Source organism: Ambystoma mexicanum, chromosome 4q (genome assembly GCF_040938575.1).
Source record: "Ambystoma mexicanum isolate Mex_15411 chromosome 4q, UKY_AmexF1_1, whole genome shotgun sequence".
Lineage (NCBI taxonomy): Eukaryota > Metazoa > Chordata > Amphibia > Caudata > Ambystomatidae > Ambystoma > Ambystoma mexicanum.
In genome coordinates this window covers 1,093,269,227-1,093,292,798 of record NC_090928.1, presented here as the reverse complement: position 1 = coordinate 1,093,292,798, position 23,572 = coordinate 1,093,269,227, and the positions used below count along the sequence as shown (strand labels likewise).

The 23,572-nt window shown below is 44.8% G+C and overlaps 1 protein-coding gene across 1 annotated transcript in view; it reads left to right on the top strand.

Annotated features, from left to right (window-relative positions):
• Window positions 1-23,572, top strand: part of LOC138467325 (calpain-13-like) — a 662,439-nt gene that overhangs the window by 595,446 nt on the left and 43,421 nt on the right. The window contains exons 18-19 of the mRNA XM_069607301.1: window positions 14,187-14,257; window positions 21,092-21,160. Coding sequence (XP_069463402.1) covers window positions 14,187-14,257; window positions 21,092-21,160 — 140 coding nt within the window. The remainder of the gene's footprint in view (window positions 1-14,186; window positions 14,258-21,091; window positions 21,161-23,572) is intronic.

Genomic DNA, 23,572 nt, shown 5'->3' with positions numbered 1-23,572 from the left:
ATTTAGTCCTAGAGACGTCATCGCATCCAGTTTATTGATCCAGAACAGTTCTCTCTGTGCCAGTAGTTTGGGAAGATTACCTCTCCTGCTCAATGGACGTAGGACTTCCAATATTACCAGTCGCATCTGCGAGATTACGTGTCCGGCGGTAACCAAGGCGGTAAAACTGCCTGGTAACCGCAAGACTCGTATTACCATTCCGCCTCTGTGATTCCCGGAATTACTGGGCGTTACAACCACGGTGACCCGGGAATTCCGGAGGCGGAATGGTGTAAATCCCCATTCCCATTGAGTCCCATAGGACTCAATGGGAATGGGGACCATGGAAACACCAGCACCATCTCGTGATAGTGCCGGTGTTTCCACGTCGCCTGCAGGTGGGCGGTGGTAAACCCGCCAGGTAAGACCTGGCGGGAACGCCACCTCCCACCTGCAGGACTCGAGATCGGGCGGTCTGGAATCAACAGTGGCAGCGGGTTTACCGCAACTGTTATTTCCGGACCGCCTGACCTGTAATGAGGCCCATTGTGTCTCATGTCTCTGAAGTGTGTAAAGGCAGGTGATTTGATATTGCATGTCCTAATGCATGATTTGTGTTCCGTCCACCTATCTTTGGCCCTTGTGTTTGTCTTGCCAACATAATATTTCCCAAAGGGGCAGCGTATAGCGTAGATGACATTCTTCGTGTCACATGTTGCGAAATTTTGGAGCATAACCTTCTTGCCTGTGTGTGGGTGGCGGATGTGGTCTCCTTTGATCAGGTTATTGCAATGTTGGCAATGTAAGCAAGCAAAGGTACCCACCTTCGGTTTGCTTAATGTCCTCTGGGATGTTGGTTTGCTTCTTTCAGCCCTTATGAGTTGGTCTTTGAAATTTTTACCTAGCTTATAGGCCATCATTGGTGGATTTGGAAAGAGACGTGATAGAGTATCATCTGATTTGATTAAGTCCCAGTTCTTCTATATGATTCTTTTAATTTGAAAACTCTGGCTAGAATATTTCAGCGTGTGTATCAAATTCTTGTCTTCTTTTTTCTTTTGATGAGCTTGTAAAAGTGTGTTTCAGTCCTGGGTACGTGTAACTGCTTTATCCACAGTCTCGGATGGAAATCCTCTGTCCAAAAACCTCTGTTTCATTATACTGTATTCATCTTGTAATGTATTGGACTCCGAAGTAATTCTTTTGAGCCGCAATAGCTGACTATAGGGTAGATTGTCCTTTAGATGTTTTGGGTGTGGCTTGCATGGTGTAAGCAACTATTTACATCCGTGGGTTTTCTAAAGATTTTAGTTTTGATGTTTGAGTCTGTATATTCCACTGTGACATCAAGGAAGTTTACTGACGGTTTGCCAATTTCCATCGTGAAACTAATTCTCGGGTTACAGGTGTTCAAGTAGTTCAAAATTCTAGGAGTTCAGTTTCTGTGCCTTTCCAGATTCCGAATATATCATCGATATATCTCAGCCAGATTTTTATCTTGTCCTTCCATTCTGGTTTGTCAAGTATATAAGTTTTTTCATAATGATACATGAAAATATTGGCATAGAATGGGGCCACCGAGGACCCCATCGAGGTGCCAGAGATCTGGAGATAATATTGTCCATTGTACCTGAAATAGTTATTGTAAAGTATGATATGTAACAATTCCAATGCAAAAACTTTTTGGATGTTCAATGCCTTCTGAATGAGGGATGGAGGTGTATAAACTGTTAACGTCCATTGTGAAGAAAAGTAGTAGGTTTTCCTCAGCCAGCTGTAGTGATTGTAAAGTTCTAAAAAAATGAGTAGTGTCTTTGAGGTATGTACTGATAGATTGTACCAATGGTTGGAGAGCAGTGTCTAAGTAGATAGCGAGAGGTTGAAAAATACTGTCGGTCCCTGCAACTATCAGGCGGAATGGTGGGTCATTGAGATTTTTATGAATTTTTGGGAGTCCATGAAATACCGGAGTCACGGGATGTTTCTGAATGAGATATTCTGCTGTTTTCTCAGAAATCCAGCTCATTGTTTCCGCTTTGTCAATAGTTGTCTGGATAATGGTAATGATCCCAAGAACTAGGTCATTGTCTAGCGGTTTGTAGGTACGAACATCCTCCAGGAGTTTCAGACATCCCTTTTCATAGAGTGAGTTGTCCATCAGAACAAGGGCACCGCCTTTATCAGCTTGTTTAAGCATTAGGGTATTGTCCTCCGCTAATTGTTTGATGACTTTTAATTGATGTTTCCTGATGTTACATCTTTTTGGGGGGGCATATTTCAGGCGTTTAAAGTTCTTCATGGTTTTTTGTTTGAAAACATTTATAAGTGGCTGATTCACCTGAGGGTGGAAGGTGCTCTTGGTCTTCATCGCCAGGTATTTTGGAGTGTCTTTTGGTTGTATGTTGTCTTCGATGTTGTTGAAGAATACCTTTAGCTCCATTTTTCTTATTAATTTGAACAAATTAACTTCTTCTTCAAAAAAGGAAGTGGAGGTTGTTGGTATAATTGATATGCCCAAATTGAGTGTTTCAATTTGTGTAGAGGTAAGTAGTTTTGATGAGATATTGATAACCAAATGTTTTTCTATTTCTTTTTCTGGCGTAGTTTTCTTCTTCCCTCGTCTTGCTTTCCGTTTCCTAAAAAAGGAAGTGATTGTGTTTCAGCTGTAGGTCTAGTTCTGGGATCTTCAGAGGGACCTCGGACCGCGGTACTGGTTGAGGTTGAGGCTGCTACAGGCCAAGACCTATCTTCATCTTTAAATGGTCTGGGCCCCATGTCCACTGTGTCCACCTGGTTTGACCCACTAACTTCGCTGTGATCTCACATGTTTCAATCATGCACTGTCACTGTATTTAAAGTTGCTCTGTGAAACCTAGGCCTTTTTCTCCCACTTCAGGATTCTCAAATTTAGGTGGGATTTTACCTGTTATAATAAGCACTGTCACCATATTTAAAGTTGATCTGTGAAACCTAGGCCTTTTTCTCCCTCTTTAGGATTCTCAAATTTAGGTGGGATTTTACCTGTTATAATAAGCACTGTCACCATATTTAAAGTTGCTTTATGAAACCTAGGCCTTTTTCTCCCTCTTTAGGATTCTCTATTTTAGGTGTGTCTTCTTTCCTGTCTTAGAATGTCCTGTGCCTTTCTTGCGCTCGCCTCCTAAGTGACGTCGTCTTGTCCCACTCTCCTGCGCACTTGCCACTCGCTGTCTTGTCTGTCTACCCCTTGGACCCCCTCCTCTCCCACCTACTCTATGGTGCTCTCTGTCTCCTCTATCTTTTCAAACTGTTTCTCTATTGACTATCCTGCTCTCCTCACTAAGTCTGGTAGCAAAAATATTAAAAAGGTCATCCTGGTCTCCAACCCAGGCCTCCCTATTGCTGAAACCTACATCAGTGCCTCCTCCAAGGAAACTCTCACCGACATCCTCTTTGTAGTTCCTTCTCCAGATCTATGGACACCGCATATGGTCTATTTTCTCTCTCCTTTCTCCTCTTCTCCCATTAATGGTGGTACCCGTTGGGACGCCCTCCTGGCCTCCTGCCTATCCTCTAAGGTCATCATTAATATCTACTCTAATGGGACCATCTTGGTCCAAGGCCCTCAGGCCAACCTTCACCGCACATCATCAACTTCCTTTCTTCTCCTGCTGTCTCCTCCCCTCTTTCCTTGGCTAGATTGCCTTCGCCCTCCCTCTCTGCCCCCTCTCAGGTGCTTTCTACACTTCCGCAGGGCGTACCTATGATCTGTACCCCTCCCCGGAAGTCCTTCAAGGAGGGCAACCTTCTCCACATTGCCACTCTTAACTCCTGCTCCGCTGTCAAACACTCCTCTGATATCTGCCGCCTTCTTGAAGAACTTGACCTCGATGTCCTCAGTCTCACTGAGACATGGATTACGGCCAGCTCTGTCACCAGCGTTGACACGCTCCTACCTGATGGCTACAAGATCCTCTCTGCGCCTAGGCCCAACCGATCTGGTGGGGGCGTAGCCCTTATCTTCCCTGAGTGGATTCCTGCCTCTGTCATTCCTATGCAGGCCTACTCTTCTTTTGAATGCCTCGTCTGCAGGCTCTCTCTCTCACCTAGCCATTCCCTTAATGTGGCTATCAATCGGCCACCTGGTCAGGTTTCTTCCTTCCTCTCTGCGTGGGAGGACCTCTCCTCCTCACTCCTGGCCTCAACCATTCAACTCCTCCTTCTTGGAGACTTCAACATCCACCTGGATGCCTCCTGTCCCCCCTCTGAACTCTTTCGTGACCTCTGCGACTCTCTCTCACTCACCATTCTCCCCTCTGGCCCGACTCACTCTGCAGGGCACACTCTTGATGTTCTGATCTCTTCAGACCTTCCCCTCTCTGTCCCTCTCTCCACTTCTCTGTCCTGGAGTGACCACTTTCTCCTATCCTCCCACCTCACCCTCCCTACCCCGCAGGCCAAGCCACCTCCGTCACTGCCACCCACCTTCTCGGTCACCCGACCCATGAAGCGCGTGTCAGTTGAGGCTTTCGCTGCCACCTTCTCACCCATTCCTCCGCCCCCCCTGGCTGACTCTCACCCTGACACAGCCCTCTCCACGCCCCACTCTTCTATATCTGATACTCTGGATATCCTTGCACCTGTCATGAGAATCCGCCTGAAGCCCAAAGCCAAGTGTAACTCCTGGTATGACTCAGACCTTGTCACCCTAAAACGCAAGTGTAGGATTGCAGAGAGGAAATGGCGTGCTTCAAGTTCATCTTCTGACAAACTGGCCTGCCGCCTGCTGCAAAGGCAATACCGGCTCTCTGTCCTCACCAAGAAGAGAGCTCATATCCAAGCCCGCGCCTCTGCGGCATCTAACAACTCGGCTGTACTCTTTAAAATCTGCAAGGAACTGGTCAATCCTGCCGCAGTCTCTACCTCTCCTGTCCCTTCCCAGGCCCTCTGCATGGCACTGGCTTCTCACTTCATTTCAAAAACTCAGGACATCCTGTCCTCACTCTCCTCCTCTCAACCCCCTCCCGCTTTTCCATGCTCTTCCTCTGGCCCTTCTGCAGCCACCCCTCCTCCCTCCTTCTCCACCTTTCCCCTTTTCTCTCCAGACGAGGTTTCTAGACAAGTCCGATCTATGAAAGTCTCGTCAAAACAGGTTCATCCCTGTTCCTCCAAAACTATCAAGTATCACATCGACTCCCTGGCTCCTGCCCTGTCGGATTTCACTCCTTCACCACTGGAGTCTTCCCTTACCCCCTGAAGCACTCCCTTGTGTGCCCTCTTCTTAAGGAACCCTCTGCCGACCCCTGCTGCCCGGCTAACTAACGCCCAATCTCCATAACTCCCTTCCTGGGCAAGCTCCTGGAGAAACTGGCCATCTCCCAGCTCAATCTCCATAATGAATCTGTTAGTTGTCTTCATGACCATCAGTCTGGCTTCAGAGCTGCCAGAAGCACGGAAACTGCTCTCCTGAACATCCGTGAAGACCTGCTCACCAACCTCGACTCTAACACCCCTTGCGTTCTTATCTTGCTTGATCTCTCTTCTGCCTTTGACACTGTCAACCATGCCATCCTGCTCAACCGTCTCCGTCTCCGTGATAACCTGGGTATCACTGGTCAGGCTCTGGCGTGGCTTACTTCTTTCCTCTCCGAACAACCCTCCCAGGTCCAACTTGGGTCCTTCGTCTCCGTCATCTTTTTCTCTACCTATGGTGTCCCCCACGGATCTAACCTCTCTCCCTGGCTATTCAACCAATACCTGGCACACCTTTCCCACCGCGTCGCCGCTCTCTGTCCCAACTTTCAGCGCTATGCGGATGATACCCAGCTCCAGTGGCGGCCGCTTACATAGGGTGGGGGGGCGCCGCCCCCCCCCCAGGGGAAGCACGTAGTATGCAGAGAAGTGAGAGAACAGAAGTTCAAATCAAATCACGTAACTTTCACATTTTTTTTCAAACTCGAAAAGTAATCTGCATGCTTTTTTAGCAGCGCTGCGTGATGTGAAATGAGAACGATAAATAAATAAACAATAGGCTGCTCCCAGGCTCTCTGCCGTCTTCGTGGCTGGCTGGGCCTGCTGCAGAGGGGCGCGTCCCTTTTTACGCAAATTCTTCCACTAGAGTGCATGGAGCTCGCAGCTCCACGCACTCTACGTAACACCCTGGCAATGTAGATGCTGGCGGGGCGCTAGAGGGGTGGCCCCACCAGTATTATTCTGTGCGCAAACAGCGCACTTGTCACTGACAAGTTGTCAGGACCTCCTTGGAAATCAGCACAGCAACAATACTGGAATGCCATTGGCTGCTTGTCAGCCAATGACATTCATGATGACTGTGTGGCTGAGCGCATGCGTGTGGTGACGCCATCTGGTGAAACTTTTCTGGCGCATTGTTTTTGCCCCCAAATCCCGACAAACTCTGTTGGTTAGTGCTGGGGGCTACGCACATAACATTTCAAGGACGGCTCTATAGAGACATGGATTTCTCGCTCCGTCCTGCCTCTGTGGTGGAAATGGGGAGGAAGTCGTCCAGGCCCGCCGTGGAAGCTCTGCAGGTAGGAGGGGGGGGGGGTGTAACCCAGGGGATCTGCAGACGAGCACTAGGCAGGCATCTGGATTGAAACGTCCTGCACGGCTGCACCACAGTTACAGCTTGTCTCATTAAGCTTCCCCCCAGGCGATACACTTTGTGAAAAGCGCTTTTCACAAAGTGTATCACCTGGGGGGAAGCTTAATGAGATACACTTTGTGAAAAACGCTTTTCACAAAGTGTATCACCTGGGGGGAAGCTTAATGAGACAAGCTGATGACCAATCCTCCACTTATATAGATTTGCCCAGACAATAACGTGTGGGCCAGTCATTATATTACAATAACGGTCCTCCCCAGGGCCTATAAGGCTTAGTAAGGCCATCTGTTTCACATACATACTCAGGTTCACACTGTTCACTTGGATGCACATTATTTTAGACAGTCACATTACTGTAGGCCTGAATACCCTTGTGGTGGGTGGTTATCATCAACATTCCGGCTGATTGGTCGAAACGCGCCCGCTTTGTCCCATTAATCGGGCACTTAAAATGCAGCTTCACTTTCATTACGCCCTTTGCATTGTCACCAGTTTTTATGATGCACGTGCGACCTGGCAGCCACCGGTTGACCTTGATGGCGTGTCCCTGGCAGGCAGGCTCGTACTGGCCTATAGGGCAATAGGCCCATGGTGAACCAAAAACACAAAATGCGGGTGTGGGCCAGTTTTTTTTGTCAAAGTGGGACACTATTTTGGCTACTTTTTTGCCAATGTGCGCCAGTTTAATGAGTTGCTTCACTATGCGGCTCATAGTTTTGACCAGTTTTGCTGAATACATATTCTTTAGAATGCACAATTTGCATCACATTTTATCCAAAAGCTCCCCCTTGGGTACTATTCAAACAGTGCCACAAAAGGAATGAATAGCCATTTACAACTGTGGGCCACTTTTTCATTGCTTCCCGAGACAATTGTATTGCCCAGTCCGACCATGCTGGCAGGTAATTAGACAGCGTGGAAGCTGTTCCCTGCGCACTCCCTGTGCTAAGGCCTGCACGATTCGCTCTGTACCTTTGTGTGGATAATGACAGCATCATTTGAGGCGCGGAATTTAAACAGAGTCACGCGTCCCTCCCCTCATAATTACAGAATCCCTGGGCACCCTCACATTCAGGTCAGAACCCAAGTAATCTTTTCATTACCTACTCTACTGACGTCCAGGGGTGGACTGGCCTTTAGGGAACGGCGTAGATTTCCCAGTAGACCTCTGCACCCTGGGCCTCTTTTGTGTTGTCTTTCCAAATTTTCCCATGGGAACATTGTTGGGCTTGCTGGAAATGTATAATATGGGGCCACTTTGACAATTATTTCTAGGGCCCTTTTGATGACAAGAAAAAGCTTGTCTGCGTGTTTTAATTTCATGTGACCATGGCAGTCCCACTCTGAAATGAAGTGCTGTAAAAGTTACGATGACAGGCGCTGAAAACAATTCCCAGGGTCTATCACACATAAAAAAGGGCCCCTCCCAGCTAGTGCTTAACATGCGTCCCCTTGATGCACGTACGCGGTTCAAATACGAACCTTAAAATCTGCAATGTTTGATGAATCAATTTTGTTGATGTGCTTTATCATCTATTTTATGCGGTGAGTACTATTTTGTAATCGCATGTTAATTAATCATACATGCTTCACATTATAAGTCCATCGAAAATGATGTGCATACACACCATTATTTTGAATGTGCCCTTCCTGAGGAAGCCATCTAGGGGGAAGGTGTGCCGGTGGAATGGGCCATTTGCCAGTATGTGTTTTAGCAGTTGGAATAGATGTGACTTGATATGACTGGCCCATCCCTTATATACAAAAGAAAAACTTGTGCTAAATGTTAGCTGACAGGTTAATATGTAACGTCACATTGTTATATAGCACTGCGCTCCATGCCAGATTCTTCACGCTTCTAACCATTGTAAAATGTAATCGGGTGGCTGGAGGACTGAGTTGGCCCTGCGGAAATGCAATTTTCTGTCTGTTTCAAATACCTAGCAAAGCCTCAAATACCGTATTTGTATTTGAGGCTGTGGATTGCAGGCTTTATGTTTGGGATGAGTGTTGTAAACACATGAGTTTTCTATTCATGCACAGTGCATTGACTTCATAAGAATTTCTTTTGATGCATATGAATGCCAGTTACAGTGACAAAATTATATTTTTCTATAATTCCTGGATATGCTACACCACAGTACCAGCTATTCTCAATACAAGCTGCTGTACACCATCACACTTGCACACGTAAGAACAATGTACCACCATTGGTATGTAAAACCTAATGCTTTTATGTCATATTTCTGTGGGTTTGGACAGTAAATTTCACATTTTGGAAGCCATTTTTCAAATATTTTCGCGGGGGTGACCCCTGCACTACCCATGATGTGGGTTGGGCTCGCTCGCTGCTCTCGCATGCTCACAAATTCGCCAGGAGAAATTTACGCCCCACCACCTTCCAAAGTCACCAGCCGCCACTGCCCAGCCCATTTTCAGGCTACCCTCGCCCTCCTCCTCCTCTCCTTCCCTCATCTCTGACTGTCTGTCTGCCATCCAGGAATGGTGTGCCGCCAACGACCTCTGCCTTAATGCCAGTAAGACTGAGATTATACTCATCGGCACATCCACTCCCTCCTTCCCTGCAGCTCTCTGGCCGGCCTCTCTTGGCCCTCCTCCCACTCCCACCTGCAAGGCTAACAACCTCAGGGTCCTCTTCGACTCTGCACTCTCCTTCTCCCCTCACATCTCTGACATCTCTAAGAAGTCACACTACCAGCTGCACCTCCTTAGAGGTATTCTTCCTTTCCTCTCCTTCCCCCAGAAGCTCACTGTCTCCAGAGCCCTGGTCCTCTCCAAGCTGGACTACTGTAACAGCCTCTATCTAAATCTGCCTGCCTCCACTCTCCGCCCTTTGCAAATTATCCAGAACAGGACTGCGAGACTTGTCCTTGGCCTCAAGCCCAGGGATCGTATCTCTCCAGGACTGAAATCTCTGCACTGGCTCCCAGTGGCTGCGAGGATTAAATTCAAACCCCTCTGCATTGTACACAAGGCCTTCTTGGGTCTGGGGCTGCAATACCTTCAACTCTCTCTTCCTAAATATCTTCCTTCTCAAGCTCTTCGCTCATCTGCCTCCAACTCCCTAAGGGTCAGTCGCTTCTCCAAGCACATGTTGGTGGCAGATCACTCTCTTCGGCAGGGGCCTCTCTCTGGAACATCCTTCCTGCCTCCCTGAAACTCGAGGAGAACCATCTCCGGTTCCGGAAACACCTCAAAACCTTCCTCTTTGCTTCTACTTTCTCTCCTCCCCTCCCTTGCTGAATTCCTGACTGAAATTGCACTGGTTACCTGGCCACCCTTTCTGATGTCTGGCCCAGCCCCAGTCAACTGCCCACCTGCACTGCCTCCCTGGCAACCCCTGCACTTGGGGTCCGTTTTTTCTGTATCCCTTCAGTCACCCTTCCAGCACTTATGTCTGCACTTCCTTGCACTTGCCACCAGCTGGCTGTTTTATGTGTCTTATTCATCTTATTTATTCCACTTTCCCATGTACTGCACTTTCCCCTCTCCCTTCCCCCTGCGCACTTTTCCTGCCCCCCTTCCCATGCACTTGCACGATCTGAATGACACGTGGCCTCACTGTCTGTCCTCCCTTTGCCCCCCCCTTGCCTCGTCACGCCTTGAAACACTTATGTATAGGCGCATTACAAATGCCATATCATATCATATGATATCATATCATAACTTCCCCTCTTAGTTCTTCGCTGCTATCGGTATTGCTATCTGGTGTGGGTTGAGGTCTGTGTGGTCTCCTTGGAGTTGGTCTATTGTTTGCATAAAACTCCTGCCACAAGTAAACAATATCTCTGGCGTAATCCAAGGTATCACAGCGACATTTTCTAATCTTACGCTGTTCTATGTCTTGTTTGTAAGATTCCAGTTTGTTGTTTGTATCCTCCAAAATCTGTTTGAGTTCCGCTTCTATTTTGAGTTTTGACAATTGCACTCAGACCTCATCTATTTCTTGCTGTAAAGTTGTTACTGATTTTGACAATTCCTCAATTGTGAGCAGGATTAAGTGCAATGAACATTTGTTAAGGATATGCTCCCATTTATTGACAAATTCTTTGTTTTCTTTGCAAAGAGTTGGCTTGAGATAGATTCTTAAGCCTCGTCAAATGCGTTTAGCTCTGTAATATTGCGCCTGTGTAGTAGCGTGCAACTTTTGTGAGATCTCGCGCCTAATTTTTGGTTTAGACGTTCTGGGTTGCTGTCCAATGGTGTTGCGTTACTCGTATCTTTTATCAGACCTAAAATTCTGGTTGCTTCCTCTTCTGAGAAAGCTAAAGTTGTGGCTGATTTGTCTGTAAGTGGGTTAATACTTGAAAATGACATATTAAATTATAGGGTGCTAGTGTAATGTATTGATACCAACCCACCTCAGTGGGAAACAAAACTAACAAAACACCAAGGTTACCCTTGCACACCCTTATTTGAATGGTAATATGGTAGAAAGTAAAGATACAAATTTATAAAGTTCAAGGTACGGGGGAGAAAAACTCAGCCTTGCTATCTAGGCTGGAAAAATACTAAGAAACAAAGAGATCCACATTTTCGGAAACCTGCGTCCCCTGCACACTTTCTACGAGGCCCAAAGATAGGCCTAATTGTTATCTTCAATAAGTATGTTATATTGAAAAAAATGCAATTGAATAAATGTTCATGATGAAATTCAATGAGTCCTTTTCTTTTCTTTAGAGAACCTTCTTCTCCTTTTTATTAACAAAGTATAGGTTGGCCCAATGCGTTTTTGAATATAACTAATACTTATTGAAGATAACAATTAGGCCTATCTTTGGGCCTTGTAGAAAGTGTGCAGGGGACGAAGGTTTCCAAAAATGTGGATCTCTTTGTTTCTTACCAACACAGGGACAGGCAGCAGTGGGACAGCTGGCAGCTCAGGACAGTGCTGGCACTGTACCCACTGATGTGTGCCATCCAGATGGCGGGGTTAGCTGCGCAGCCTACACTCAGCCAGGCAGAAGCAGATGAGGAGTTTCCAGAGGTAATCTATTCAGGGCCATTCGTCATCGAGGAGGCAAGTGAGGCAGGTCAGTGGTGACATCTGGCAGGAGGAACGGAGGAGAGTCTGTGATATGGTGTGCGTCAGGATGGTGTTCCGGAGGCAGCTGATGATGGTGAGGCAGCGGGCTACGGAGGCGAGGATTGCAAGAGGTGGTTGCAAGGTGTACTTTGAGGCAGGCTGCCATCCTGGCGGAGGTTTGCAGGGATGCGTAGGAGGAAGATAGGAGGATGGTTGGGGGCCTGCAAGCCATCCAGGCAAGAACGGATGAGGAATGTGACACTGCCCTGGAGGGGGCATTGAGAGACAATTGAGCCTGCTGCCGCTGTAAATAGTTCTTTGTGTGGGTTTTCTTTTTTGAGTTTTCTTCATTTTTGATCCTTGGACATTTCCCCCTTTCACATAGTTGCTTGGTGTAGTTTACATATTTTGAATACACATTTCAGTTTCTTAATCACACACTTGTTGCTGTCTCTTTGTTCATGTGTTGAATTTGGTTTACTATGGTTTAGGAATGCATTTGTTCTGTGGGTGTCATATGGATTGGGGGCCTCACTGTGGATGTGTGCGATACACTCATCACTTGTGCAGTCGTTATTCGGTAGGGCTATCCCTCAAAATGCATAGCCACCCACCTGCACACATGAGCTATCACCCAGAAGATGATCTCATGTCATGTTGCACAGCTGCCACTCGAATGCTACATATTCACGTGATGGATTTATTAAGTCTGGATGTTCACATCATCCATCTCCTTGGCTCACACACTCTCAGACAGCCTTCACAACGCCTGAAGACATGCCTGTTCTACTTGTCTTATTTGCAGGGACTTTGACAGCTACCAGACTCCCTTCATTAATTTATTTATTTTTACAGGCTACTATGCACACACACATTACATATCACGCTGCCCTATCAATGATATCATTGGCTTGTGTCCTCCAAGGTCATTCACCTACAGCGCATTGAGGCCATTGCAATGGCACATGGGCACAATGATGCATCACATTGTATTACATTGCTTTACTATGTTACATGTACATGGTGCATTCACAGTGTAACTGGGGCTACATTCCGCTGTCCTGTTGATGTGCAAGTGAGTGTGATGCACCAGGGAGTTCTATGATGAGCTACAGACATGGATTCTGCAGCAGTGCCCCAGTTGTTCAGAATAGGGGGTTATATGTGACCAGTGTGCTTCACATTGGAGGCCAGCCAGTGGAATTGAGCTAAGTTGTTGGACTGGTAGGGGTGTAATGTGGCAGAGGTAGTGTCAGAGGTGAGGGGGGCTCATGGGTGGTGTCAACACCTGAGGGGGCTGCCTGGGGGTAGTGTCAGAGGTGAGGTGGGCTGGGGGGTGGTGTCAGGACCTGAGGGGGATGCCTGGGGTAGTGTCAGAGGTGAGTGGGGCTGGTGGTTTGTGTCAGGTCCTGAGCGTGCTGCCTGGGGTTAGTGTCAGAGGTGAAGGGGGCTGGTGATTGGTGTCAGGACCTGAGTTGGCTGCCTGGGATACTGTCGGAGGTGAGGGGGGCTGGTAGGTGGTGTCTGGGCTTGAGGTGGCTACTGTGCAGTAGGTGTATATGCCAGAGGTTTGGGTGCCTTGGGGATAGGGGGGGGGGGCAGTTCGCATTTTCGCAGGGGTGCAGCCTTTACTTACAGTGGAGCTAGCACAGATTTGCACGGGTGCAGCTGTTACTTTCAGGGGACCTTTCACAGACTCGCAGGGGTGCAGCCGTCACTTACAGGGGACCTTACAGGGGACCTTGCAAAGACCCTGCAGGGGTGCAGCCGTCACTTACAGGGGAGCTCACGCAAATTCACAGGGTTGCAGTTGTTTCTCATGGGGGTCCTCACGCAGACTCTGAGGGGGTGCAGATTTTATTTTCAGGGGACTTCGCTCAGACTAGCTGGGGTGCAGCCTTGACCTATGGGGGACCGCATGCAGTGTCACCAGGGTGCTGGATGGTGGGTCAGTGGTGGAGGCGGAGGTTTGCGCAAAGGTTAGTTTATGGCTATGGTTTTGGTTTGCATGGGGGCGTGTTGTGGGCGTTGCTCGTGGAGCTTGGTTTTCTTTGTGGGTTGAGTTGGATTGCGCTTTCTGAATCCTTGAATACGCACAGCTTGCATAAGGGACGCACAAAGTCTTTTTCGGCACAGGGACTTTGCAGGATCAATGCACACTTTTCTATGAATCAGGCCCAAAGACAGTCTACAACAGAGCTTTCTTCAATACTTTGTATTTGCAAAATCTGAGTGGCCGGTTGAATTTGCCAATCTCATATTCTGCATATGTCCTATTGTGATGTGGCCCAAAAAATGCAGGCATGGCATGAATGTGAAGAGGGTGGGGCATGACCCTGGTTCATCTATTTAAAGTCAGAGTATTAGGCTTTTGCTACACAAGGTGTCACTGAAAAGACACCTATGAGCCAAAAACAAATGTGGAAAAAGAAATTACGTTTTTGCCATTTCAGGCTGCATGGATTTTTCATCTCTTGTGTTTGGTGTGTCATGTATTGAATTAAATGTCTGATTTTCTAAATACTAACATTATTTTTATATACCTTTGATTTACAGATCAAACATTTCCTGTTCTTGATGGGGGGTTCACACTGGATGCATGCCGAGGAATTTTAGCCTTGATGGACGTATCCTTTTCATAAATTGTGTCCATAGCATGAGCATTCCTTTTGATTTACAAATAGATTCCTGTTTCAGTGAAACTCTAGGCTTTTATTGAAGCCATAACAAGAATATGTATGTGGTGAATCTGCATACAATGTGTCTTTGAGGGATGTTCTACATATATGGTAACTCGTTCTCCCACCAGCTTTCCCCTCTTGAGATGTTCCCCCACCAGTCCCAGACTCCATGAAGTCCCCTTAAGTGTTGCAGGCCCTGCTCATATGGATCCCACTCACTGTTCTCCTGTCCATGGCGGTTTCACTTGCAGCCCTCTACCTACATTTCCAAGCATGTGCCATGCAACTCATCGGTGTTCTTTACTCATGACTACTTACCACCATTTGCCACCCAGAGGTAACACGGAATGTGTACACGTCAAGTGTAGGACTTGCATAGGACAAACGTTCACATCATGCTGTTATGTAAACTCCTACAAGTATGGAGTCACACAACTGTGATCATTTCCCCCAGTTATGACTATGGGCACCCATCTTATTGCCCCTTTCCATGAACTTTCTGTTGTACTATCAGTAGTTTGTCTACTGACTTGACGTAACCACCCCTTTGACACCCATCACTATCGTAGATTTGACTGCACAGTTTAGGATGTTATGTTATATTGTTATTTAATATATGTCTAGCACCTACTGCCATTGTAATAGTGTCTAAGCGCTGTGGAATCAAAGGTCCTTCGGAAGACAGTAGTCTTTGCAAAGTTGAAAATAAAAGGAGCATTACATTCCATGCAAATAGTACTTAGAATTAGATGACATTTCTATTACTAGTAGAGAGGACTAGTTTCAAACATTATAAACATCATGCAGAGTATAGTGTGTTCAGGTGCAGAGATGACTGCTATGTCAGTGACTTTGTAACAGCTGGAGCAGATTTTTCATGGCACTCAGCTGTATTGTATGGGTTACAGTGCAAGAGGGGGGAAGGGTAGTAAAGACAATTGGCTATCAACCCCTAGCGCAACTGTCTACATGTGTGGGTTCTGCTATACTTGACATGCAGAACACATGCACACTGAATAACATGCAGTCACATGCATATTACGTCAAAGATACATTCAGCGCAAGACCTCTTGTCCATACAATTGGGTTATTGCAGTACAAATGTTTTTATTGATGATAATACATAGCCATTTGTAGAGAAAAATACTGCCTCGTCCTTCATAACATCACCAATCTCCAAGACTCATGGTAGAGGAAAAACGTCCCTCCCACCCGTAGCTGAGTCCCTGAATATCCATTTCCCCACCCAGAGGAGTCCTGTGCACCGGACCATGGGTCAGTGGGAATTCCTGTCAAGTATTATTCTCCTGTTGGGACCCTGCAATCCCCCATGCTTCCCCACAAGCCTAACACTAAACTACAAACACAACAACACAAAATCAAAATGCATACTTGGCAACCACATGCACGACATATTGCAACACACATCCACCTATCAGGTGGACCCTCAGGTTTCCTCACTAGACGGATCACAGTTTCATATAAATGGCCAAATATCAGCGGGAATGACGAGGTAACAGAATCCGGAACTAGTTTTCTGAAGCATCTCATATGAAGACCATCTCTTACTTACAAATCAAAGTCTTCATCCTTGTTGCTAGGTGTCTCAGCTGTCCATTGTCTCTGTTGGATCAGGAGAACACTTGATGTTCTTGGTGATGTTAAGAAATACCACACACAGACATTAGGCACCATCCAGATTACAGAAGATGTACACCAGTACAACTGCACATTTGGACAGTATTAGCACCAGGGCAAAGTTTACCCTAGTGGAAAAAGGACATTGGGGCGTTGCACCATGACAATTGACAAGTGTAATTGTTCATAGTGTTAGCACATGGGCAAAGTTTTCCCTTGGGTAAAAACGTATTATTTAAATGCATTTTTGCACCAAGGCAAAGTTTGCCCTAGTGATAATATGGAAGGGTATTAGCACCTGGGCAAACTTTACACTGGTGCAAACATGCATTGAAAATGCATTGATTTTGCAGTAGGGACATTTTAGTGTTAATACTATACAGAATTAGACTAGCACTGGTGCAAAGTGTTTGTAATCTGTCCCCTAGTAGTCAAGGAAGTTAGAGCACTAGATCTTGCTTTGGCCCGCCACTTGCAACTGGGAGAGCCTACAGTTAATCAGCCAAACTGATGTAGAAACCTCCATATTTCATACAATTCAATCTTTTATAATGATATGCTGGTATGAAGGACCCTGGTCCACCCTGGAAAAAAAGGCTCTACCTTCAGGGAAGGTTTAGTCTGTAAGTCCTGCTACAACACATCTCAAGAACCCACCACTACGTGGTCTCTGATGGATACATTCAAACCCTCTTTTCCCCAAAGATACAAGGCCCCATTGCATTATTGGCCATTTTGCCCTGCTAAACTATATTTATTTCCAGTGGCCTTTAATCCTCCAAGTCCATCCTCGTATTTACATTACTCTTCATTTGTCCGAAATTGGGGGCCCTCCAATCAACCGACGACTACACTTTCTGACTAATTGTACTCTCTACCCTATTGTTTCACAATCCACCAAGCTCGGGTAACTTTATTGCTGTGCAGTGCACAAGATCACCTTTGACTGGTGCGTTCATCAACATTAGGTGGATATTGTCGATGTTGTGTGTAGTGAAGCATTTGTACTCCAGTAAAACACTACCATATCTACTTTACGATCCCTCACTTTAGATCCACGCACAGATACATGTACAACTTTATTGCCTTTATTAGTGTTCTGTTCATTTGCAATATTCTCCCTGACATATTAGGGATGTGCTTTCTATGCATAGTCCCCCAAAAAGCTAGCAGGAGCCCAAACTAGGTACGTATATAAAGATGTCAAATTGTAGCAGTTCTCTAAAATGGGCATCAGAGTGCCATAGGTTATGAACATATGGTGCCACAGCGAATAAAGTGTTACTATTTCATACAATAACGGAGTCCTCTTTAAGAACGTGGATGGAAGAATTTCTGGAGAGGACCTGTTGTAGTCTATAGAATTCCATGAGAAATAAGGACATATTTGTGTTTCCGAGGAACATTTCAGTAATGTGCTTCTTAGATGCTCCAGATCACATGTCAGCAGGGCCTGGTTCTATGTTTTGTTTTCATGCTTTTCTACATGTATGCTGTATGGGGAAAAAAAAGCATTCTCTTAGTTGACAACGCCTTGGACGCTGCTAAGTTTTAGGTGCAGTGCCAGGTGGGTGCTGTGGCAAGATGGGTGCAAATGTGCGCGAAGTAAATAAGGGCTTGCATCTCTTGAGAGCTTTGGCAGTCAAGATGTCTGACTATGGGATGAGAATCCCTTGAATGAGTGGAATGCCCACTTAGGCTTAGCGCTTTTATATTTCCTGTTTTTGTTTATTGTACTCCTTGTATCCTAGGGACTCTACTGAAGGTTTTGTTTGTTGGGGAGATATGTTTTTTTTTTATGTTTAGAAGATACGGTGCTTGACAGCTTTCTGAATTCAGATGTTCATAGTAATGACTACATTTAGTAGGAAGTGTAGAGATTTTGTATGACAGGTCTTTACTGCCTGCAGGTTTCCTTCGATGGTCCCTTGTCCCCCTGCTGAAGATGTACTTTAAACATAGGGGACATGATGACTATCAGTTCTTTTTTGGTGAGTTACAGGAGATGTTCTCTCTCTTTCCAGACCCCTAATATCTTCTATGCACCTCTACAGGATACTTTGCAAGTGGATCACACCATCACACATAAATGAGCCACCACATTGCTACAATACATCTTGTAAGATCTACTTAGTATAATTTCCTGTGTCAATCATGCCACATCACTGCATGTTGTGTCACTTCCCTGCATTGTCAGATACTTCTTTAGCCCTTTACTTCCTTCTTTACTTGCTCTGCTTACTGTGCTTTCCAAGTGTCTTCTAATTCATCCTTATGGACTAGACTATATATAAAGCGTGTACCATACCAACATTCTGTATTGTCCTGATTGATAGCGTTATACCAGAAAAAGTGCTGAACCTCAAAACGCGTATTTTATGAGGAGTGTCCATATCTCCTTTACAGATTACAAGAAAAACATGATATTAAATGGACACTATTGCTTCAATATACTTACTGACAGCAACTTTAAATGAAAAAGCCATCAGGTTAAATCCTCTATGTAAACAGATAAGGATATCAATGTAGAGTTTTAAAACAACGAGGACATATGAAGGGTGATGTATAATAATCAATATCCACAAATGTAGTTACACATTTAAATATATAATGTAAATAAAAGACTATATATTTGCAGCAGAGTGCATGATGAATGAATCCTCTCTTTGTGAGAAAAACATGCAACCACCCCATTTAATCTAAACAGTATTTAATGTCCCCTATTTTTTCACAAGTAGTCTTTATGTGGGCAGAATTGTCATTCAACATTAGAAGCAACCAGTCAACATGGTGAAAGTAAGCATATTTCACTTTAGAAATATACCCAGGAATATTTTTTCTGTAGGAATGTAATTTTCCCGGTCTAGAGAAAGCGATCTTCATACATAAACCCAAATATAACATTCTCTATAGAGAGTTCTGCCTTATCATGTGCAGTTATATAAGCCAGTGATTTCTTTGATAGACTATGTTTAATTCTCAATGTAATTCAAACGTTCTTTTGACTTTCAACATTTGATATACTCGCACCTATACCTTCACCCAATAAATGATAATGTCTCTGTGCCTGCAAAGGCACATCCAAGGTTATCAGATACTCAGACAGTGATGAACACATACTGGGCGACTGTGCCTCACTCCTAATTCATAGGCCACTAAAAAGGGGCCCTTTCACTTAAGAATTGGTTCATAAATAAAGGTGGACACAACTCCTATTTTCATACCATTGAGGAAGTTGAGGAAACATCCCACTCCCAAAGCTGATTTCCACAAGAACACAAGCTGATGAACAGTATGCACCTGTGTGATAAAGTGTCACTTCATACAAAACCCCGTCCTCATATACAAAAGTAACTGAAATAATGTGGGGCTTTTCAAAAGTTGCCATAGTTTCTATAGAATTCCTACAGTCTTTGTTTGATGTTTATTGGAAAATTGGAATGGTCAAGTAGTCTGTTAACTACTCGGTTGTATCCACTTACCCGTCATCCCAACAATCCAAGTGACCATGAAACAAAGGAGGAGGACAGACGTGGAACAGGTGGATCTGCGGTGTGGATGGACGGATGATATTACAATTTGAAAACAGGCCTAAATGTGGACCAAAGACATACTTTGACCGGCTTTCCTCCTTTCTTTCCCCAAGTTTTAGGAAAAACGTCCAGACTTTGGACACAAACATGAAAAACCGCTCCAGAGGAAGTGTAAGGGTGTTATTGATCCCTTTCCCACTGAGCACAAAAAGCAGAGAACCTAACCTGAAATGCAAGAATGTACGGAGCAGGACATCTAAGACTTCTCCCAGAGAGATACTAGATGTTGATTACAGCATTGAGAAAGCAATCCCCTGAATGCCACCTTTTCTGTACTGTGCACATTTACATGTTCATGCTTTTCTTGATTTTTACATACCACTCAATTTAATTTATTCACAGTGTAAATGTTAGTTATCTACCATTACAAGGCAACAATGTCCTATGCTGTACAAGAACACTGTGTGCTATAACCTTAACAACGAAAATATTTATTAACATAAAGGTGTCATACTACTAAAACTGTTTAGACCTTTTACTATGTCTTAAAACTTTTTTTAAACTATTTCAATTTGATATTGTGGCTTGAATTGGTGGTAATGCAGTGCAGTGCAACAGAGTTACCACTGCATTACTGCAGCATTACCGACCAGCTGCACCATGGGTTTGGAGGCCACCAAAAAAGGCAATTTCAGGGCATTGCCACCGGTGGACCTACCGCTGGTGGTAATTTCAACGAAATCCCCATGGAGTCCAAATGGGGACTAAGACCACCATTACACCACTTGTAATCCAGCTGTAACTCCGCCAGACCAAGTGGTGGTAACAGTTAATCCATTTGGTGGTATCTCAGCAGATATTCCACCAAGATACCACCCAACTTGTAATGAGGCCCAACATCTTTTTGTCTGGCTAATAGGGTGCTGCCCAACTTTTACAAGTAATGAATAACAAATGATAAAAGTATGCCAACTTTTGAAAAAGTGAATACTAATATCAATACCATTCCTTAGGAGTTTAAAAAAAGATGCACGTATGTACGAGTCAGTGGCACCAAAAAGAAAATGTGTGTCCTCTGCTCACTAATGTAATTGTTTTCAAAGTTATCTGCCCATTAGCCCCACACGTGCATGGGGGTCCAGTAGAATGAAACTCATGTTATTAGCTTGACACAAAACAAAATTTCCAAATGCATAATCATCTGAACTAAGTGAATTAGCCAGTGGACTAATTGTAATAAGGTGCACAACGCCTGTAGCAGAGAGGTGGTTTGCAGCCGGAATAGTGTGAACACTTGCCAAATGGCTGAGGGGCTGCCATACCCCCTGCCGGGGATGAAGATTCGAGGGATTCAGCATGGGGTATGGACCGGGTGAGAGCCAATCAGATTGCGTCTCACAATCTGATTATCTCTCGCCGGGTAATAATTATAAATTCATATCCCTATTGTTTGTCACCACAATCAAATATATAGCACATCATGGATTCCACATACTATTAATATTCTCATTGTATTATGCATGCTGTATGCTTTCTTCGAAATAGTGCTGTGGTCATTTCAGAATGTACCTCTGCTCTATAAAGATATGCTCCTTATATCTATGCTCAGCAAAAGGCCAATGGAAAGCTTGACATGCAAGAGTTTCACCGCCTTTGGAAACGCTTAACCATGTGCAAGGTAACACTCACCTTTCATTAAATGCAACATATTTATTGGTTCTTCACCAATGGAGGTATTTTGGTGTTGGACTGTGCCTGCATACTTTTTTTATTTACTCTCAGCATCTACTGTAACAGACTTCTAACGTGGATCTTCATTTGCTGACATATTAGTCAATAGTTATAATGGTTATTCTTCAATAGTTCTTCAATTCACTCTTTAATTCCGAAAGTCTATCTGTACCTCGAAATGTCATACAATGGGAATCAGTTATTGTTTTCTTTGTGTAATTGGAAACACAGGTTATCAGGAAGAAAATGTCAGCAAACAATTATCCTACTGAACTCTCTAGAATATACTAGACTTCAACGAGGTCCCACTTCTTGAACTTCAGAGGGAATTTGTGCAAACAATGTTTTGATCAAATTCAATAAGGGGTGTAAGGTTCAGAGGAGGACAATGAATAAATAAATGTCAAGTCTGAAACCTTATTACAAGCAGGTTTTCTATTCAACAATTGATCTATGCAAGGACAAACATTAACTCGTCATATAGAGTTTACCGAAACTTTACTGCAGACAAATAACATGCTTTAAAAAAAAGTACAAGAAGAGTTCATGCTTGTTACTGATTGGGCGACCTGGCAAAAGAACACCTGCATGTTTTTTGCTTATGATTGACATTGGTTCTGGCCCAGTAATTGAACCAAAGCAGTCCTAGGTCATTTGTAAAGGGGGAAAATAGTAAATAATCCAGAGGCCGGATATAGAAGCTTTTCTCTGCCCTCTACATAGTACACATCATCTTAATCGCCTAGGCTTCCTCAAGTGATGTGGCACAGACTGCCAGAGTCTTTCTGGCTGCCGGTGCGGCAAAAGGCACACATGTAACTGTTTCTTGATGCATCAACAGGAGTTATTTCTCACCTAGGTGTTTCCTCACTTTGTCATCTCCCGAAAGATAACAGACTCAGGCCTCCTTGCTCACATATAAACCTGGAATTCATGCCTCAAAAGGATCAGTTCACCCACTGCACAGCCCTACGGTGCTATCCCACCAGAAAAAGTACCTCAAACTTCCATTTATGAATCTCAAATCACTGAAACCTCTCCAGCTGCCTCAAACTTGCTTATGTTCAATGATTGCATGGAGAATTGTGTAGATTTGAGGGTAGTCACAAAGTTCTGGATCCCCTCAAGACACTTTGAAAAAAGTTTGAGTGCCCTGTGAACTTCCCTCTGAAAGTTCACTCATGCTTATTCTTTTATGTAATGCAGCCTATTATACTTCTCTCTAGTGTGTACCAGACTGAAAAGACATGCGCCCTCTCCCGAATACACTGGTATGCCATGTGTACCGCAGTTTGGATTACGGACGGCTCTACTATTGCCAAAGTCCTTAATTTGTAAATTCACTGATCTGTATTCTAAAATTCTTGGGATGTCAGTCAAGGCCCCACATGTCCATTCGCTATCAAAGTCTGATAGAAATATCTGCAAAACAATGTGTCCAAACCAAGAATGTGACCATGTTGCAGCTAAGCTTTTTTTATGAAATTCAGGATGGTTTTTGCAGCTTGTTATCATGTTGCCTGGGCATCTTTCCCACTGAAAGCCTTCTAGAAAAGGAATGTCTAGAAAAAGTACATTCATACCCTTTCCAGTTTCCCTCATTTCATTAGACATCTTGAGATCTCTCATTTTTTTTTGGTGCCAACAAAGATTATCACACTGGATTTGTTTTGTTATTCATCAGTATGTATGAGAATTCTGGGCAACGATTTAGTTGCATTTCCAGTGTCACGTTCCTTTCTGTAGGAAAATGTTCTCATTAACATAGAATACAGCGTGGAGGATGTTATTTTTTCAAAAGCTTTTCAAAAGGAATGATCACTCCTCTAACAACACAGTTTAAATCGAATATAAAAGGTAGACATAAAAGACAATGGGCCTCATTACGACCCTGGCGCTAAGTGTTTAACGGCGCCTTAAAAGGCTGCGGCGCCATTAAACACTTAGCGCCTTACTACAAGGTCCCTTTGCGGGACCCGACCTTAACGGCTGGTCTACACCAGCTGTTAAAGTAGGGACCCCCAAAGGGACCTTGGTGCTAAGTACAGTACCGCAATTTGCGGTACCGTACTTAGCGCCTTCCCCATTCCCATAGAGCCCTATGGGGCAAAAATGGGAATGGGGAAGGGCCATGGTTCAATGGGGAATTACCACCCCGCCAACCTTGGAATGGGGTGGTAATTCCCCATTGATCCATGGCGGACCCGTTACAACACCGGCACCAACCATGGTGCTAATAGCGCCATGGTTTAGCGCCTGTGTTGTAATGAGGGCCAATTTTGCTGATTGGAAAATGTGTGTCCAAAGTGTTAGAAATTCAATACCTGGTCTATTGATAAGCCTTTCCATTGCATTTCTA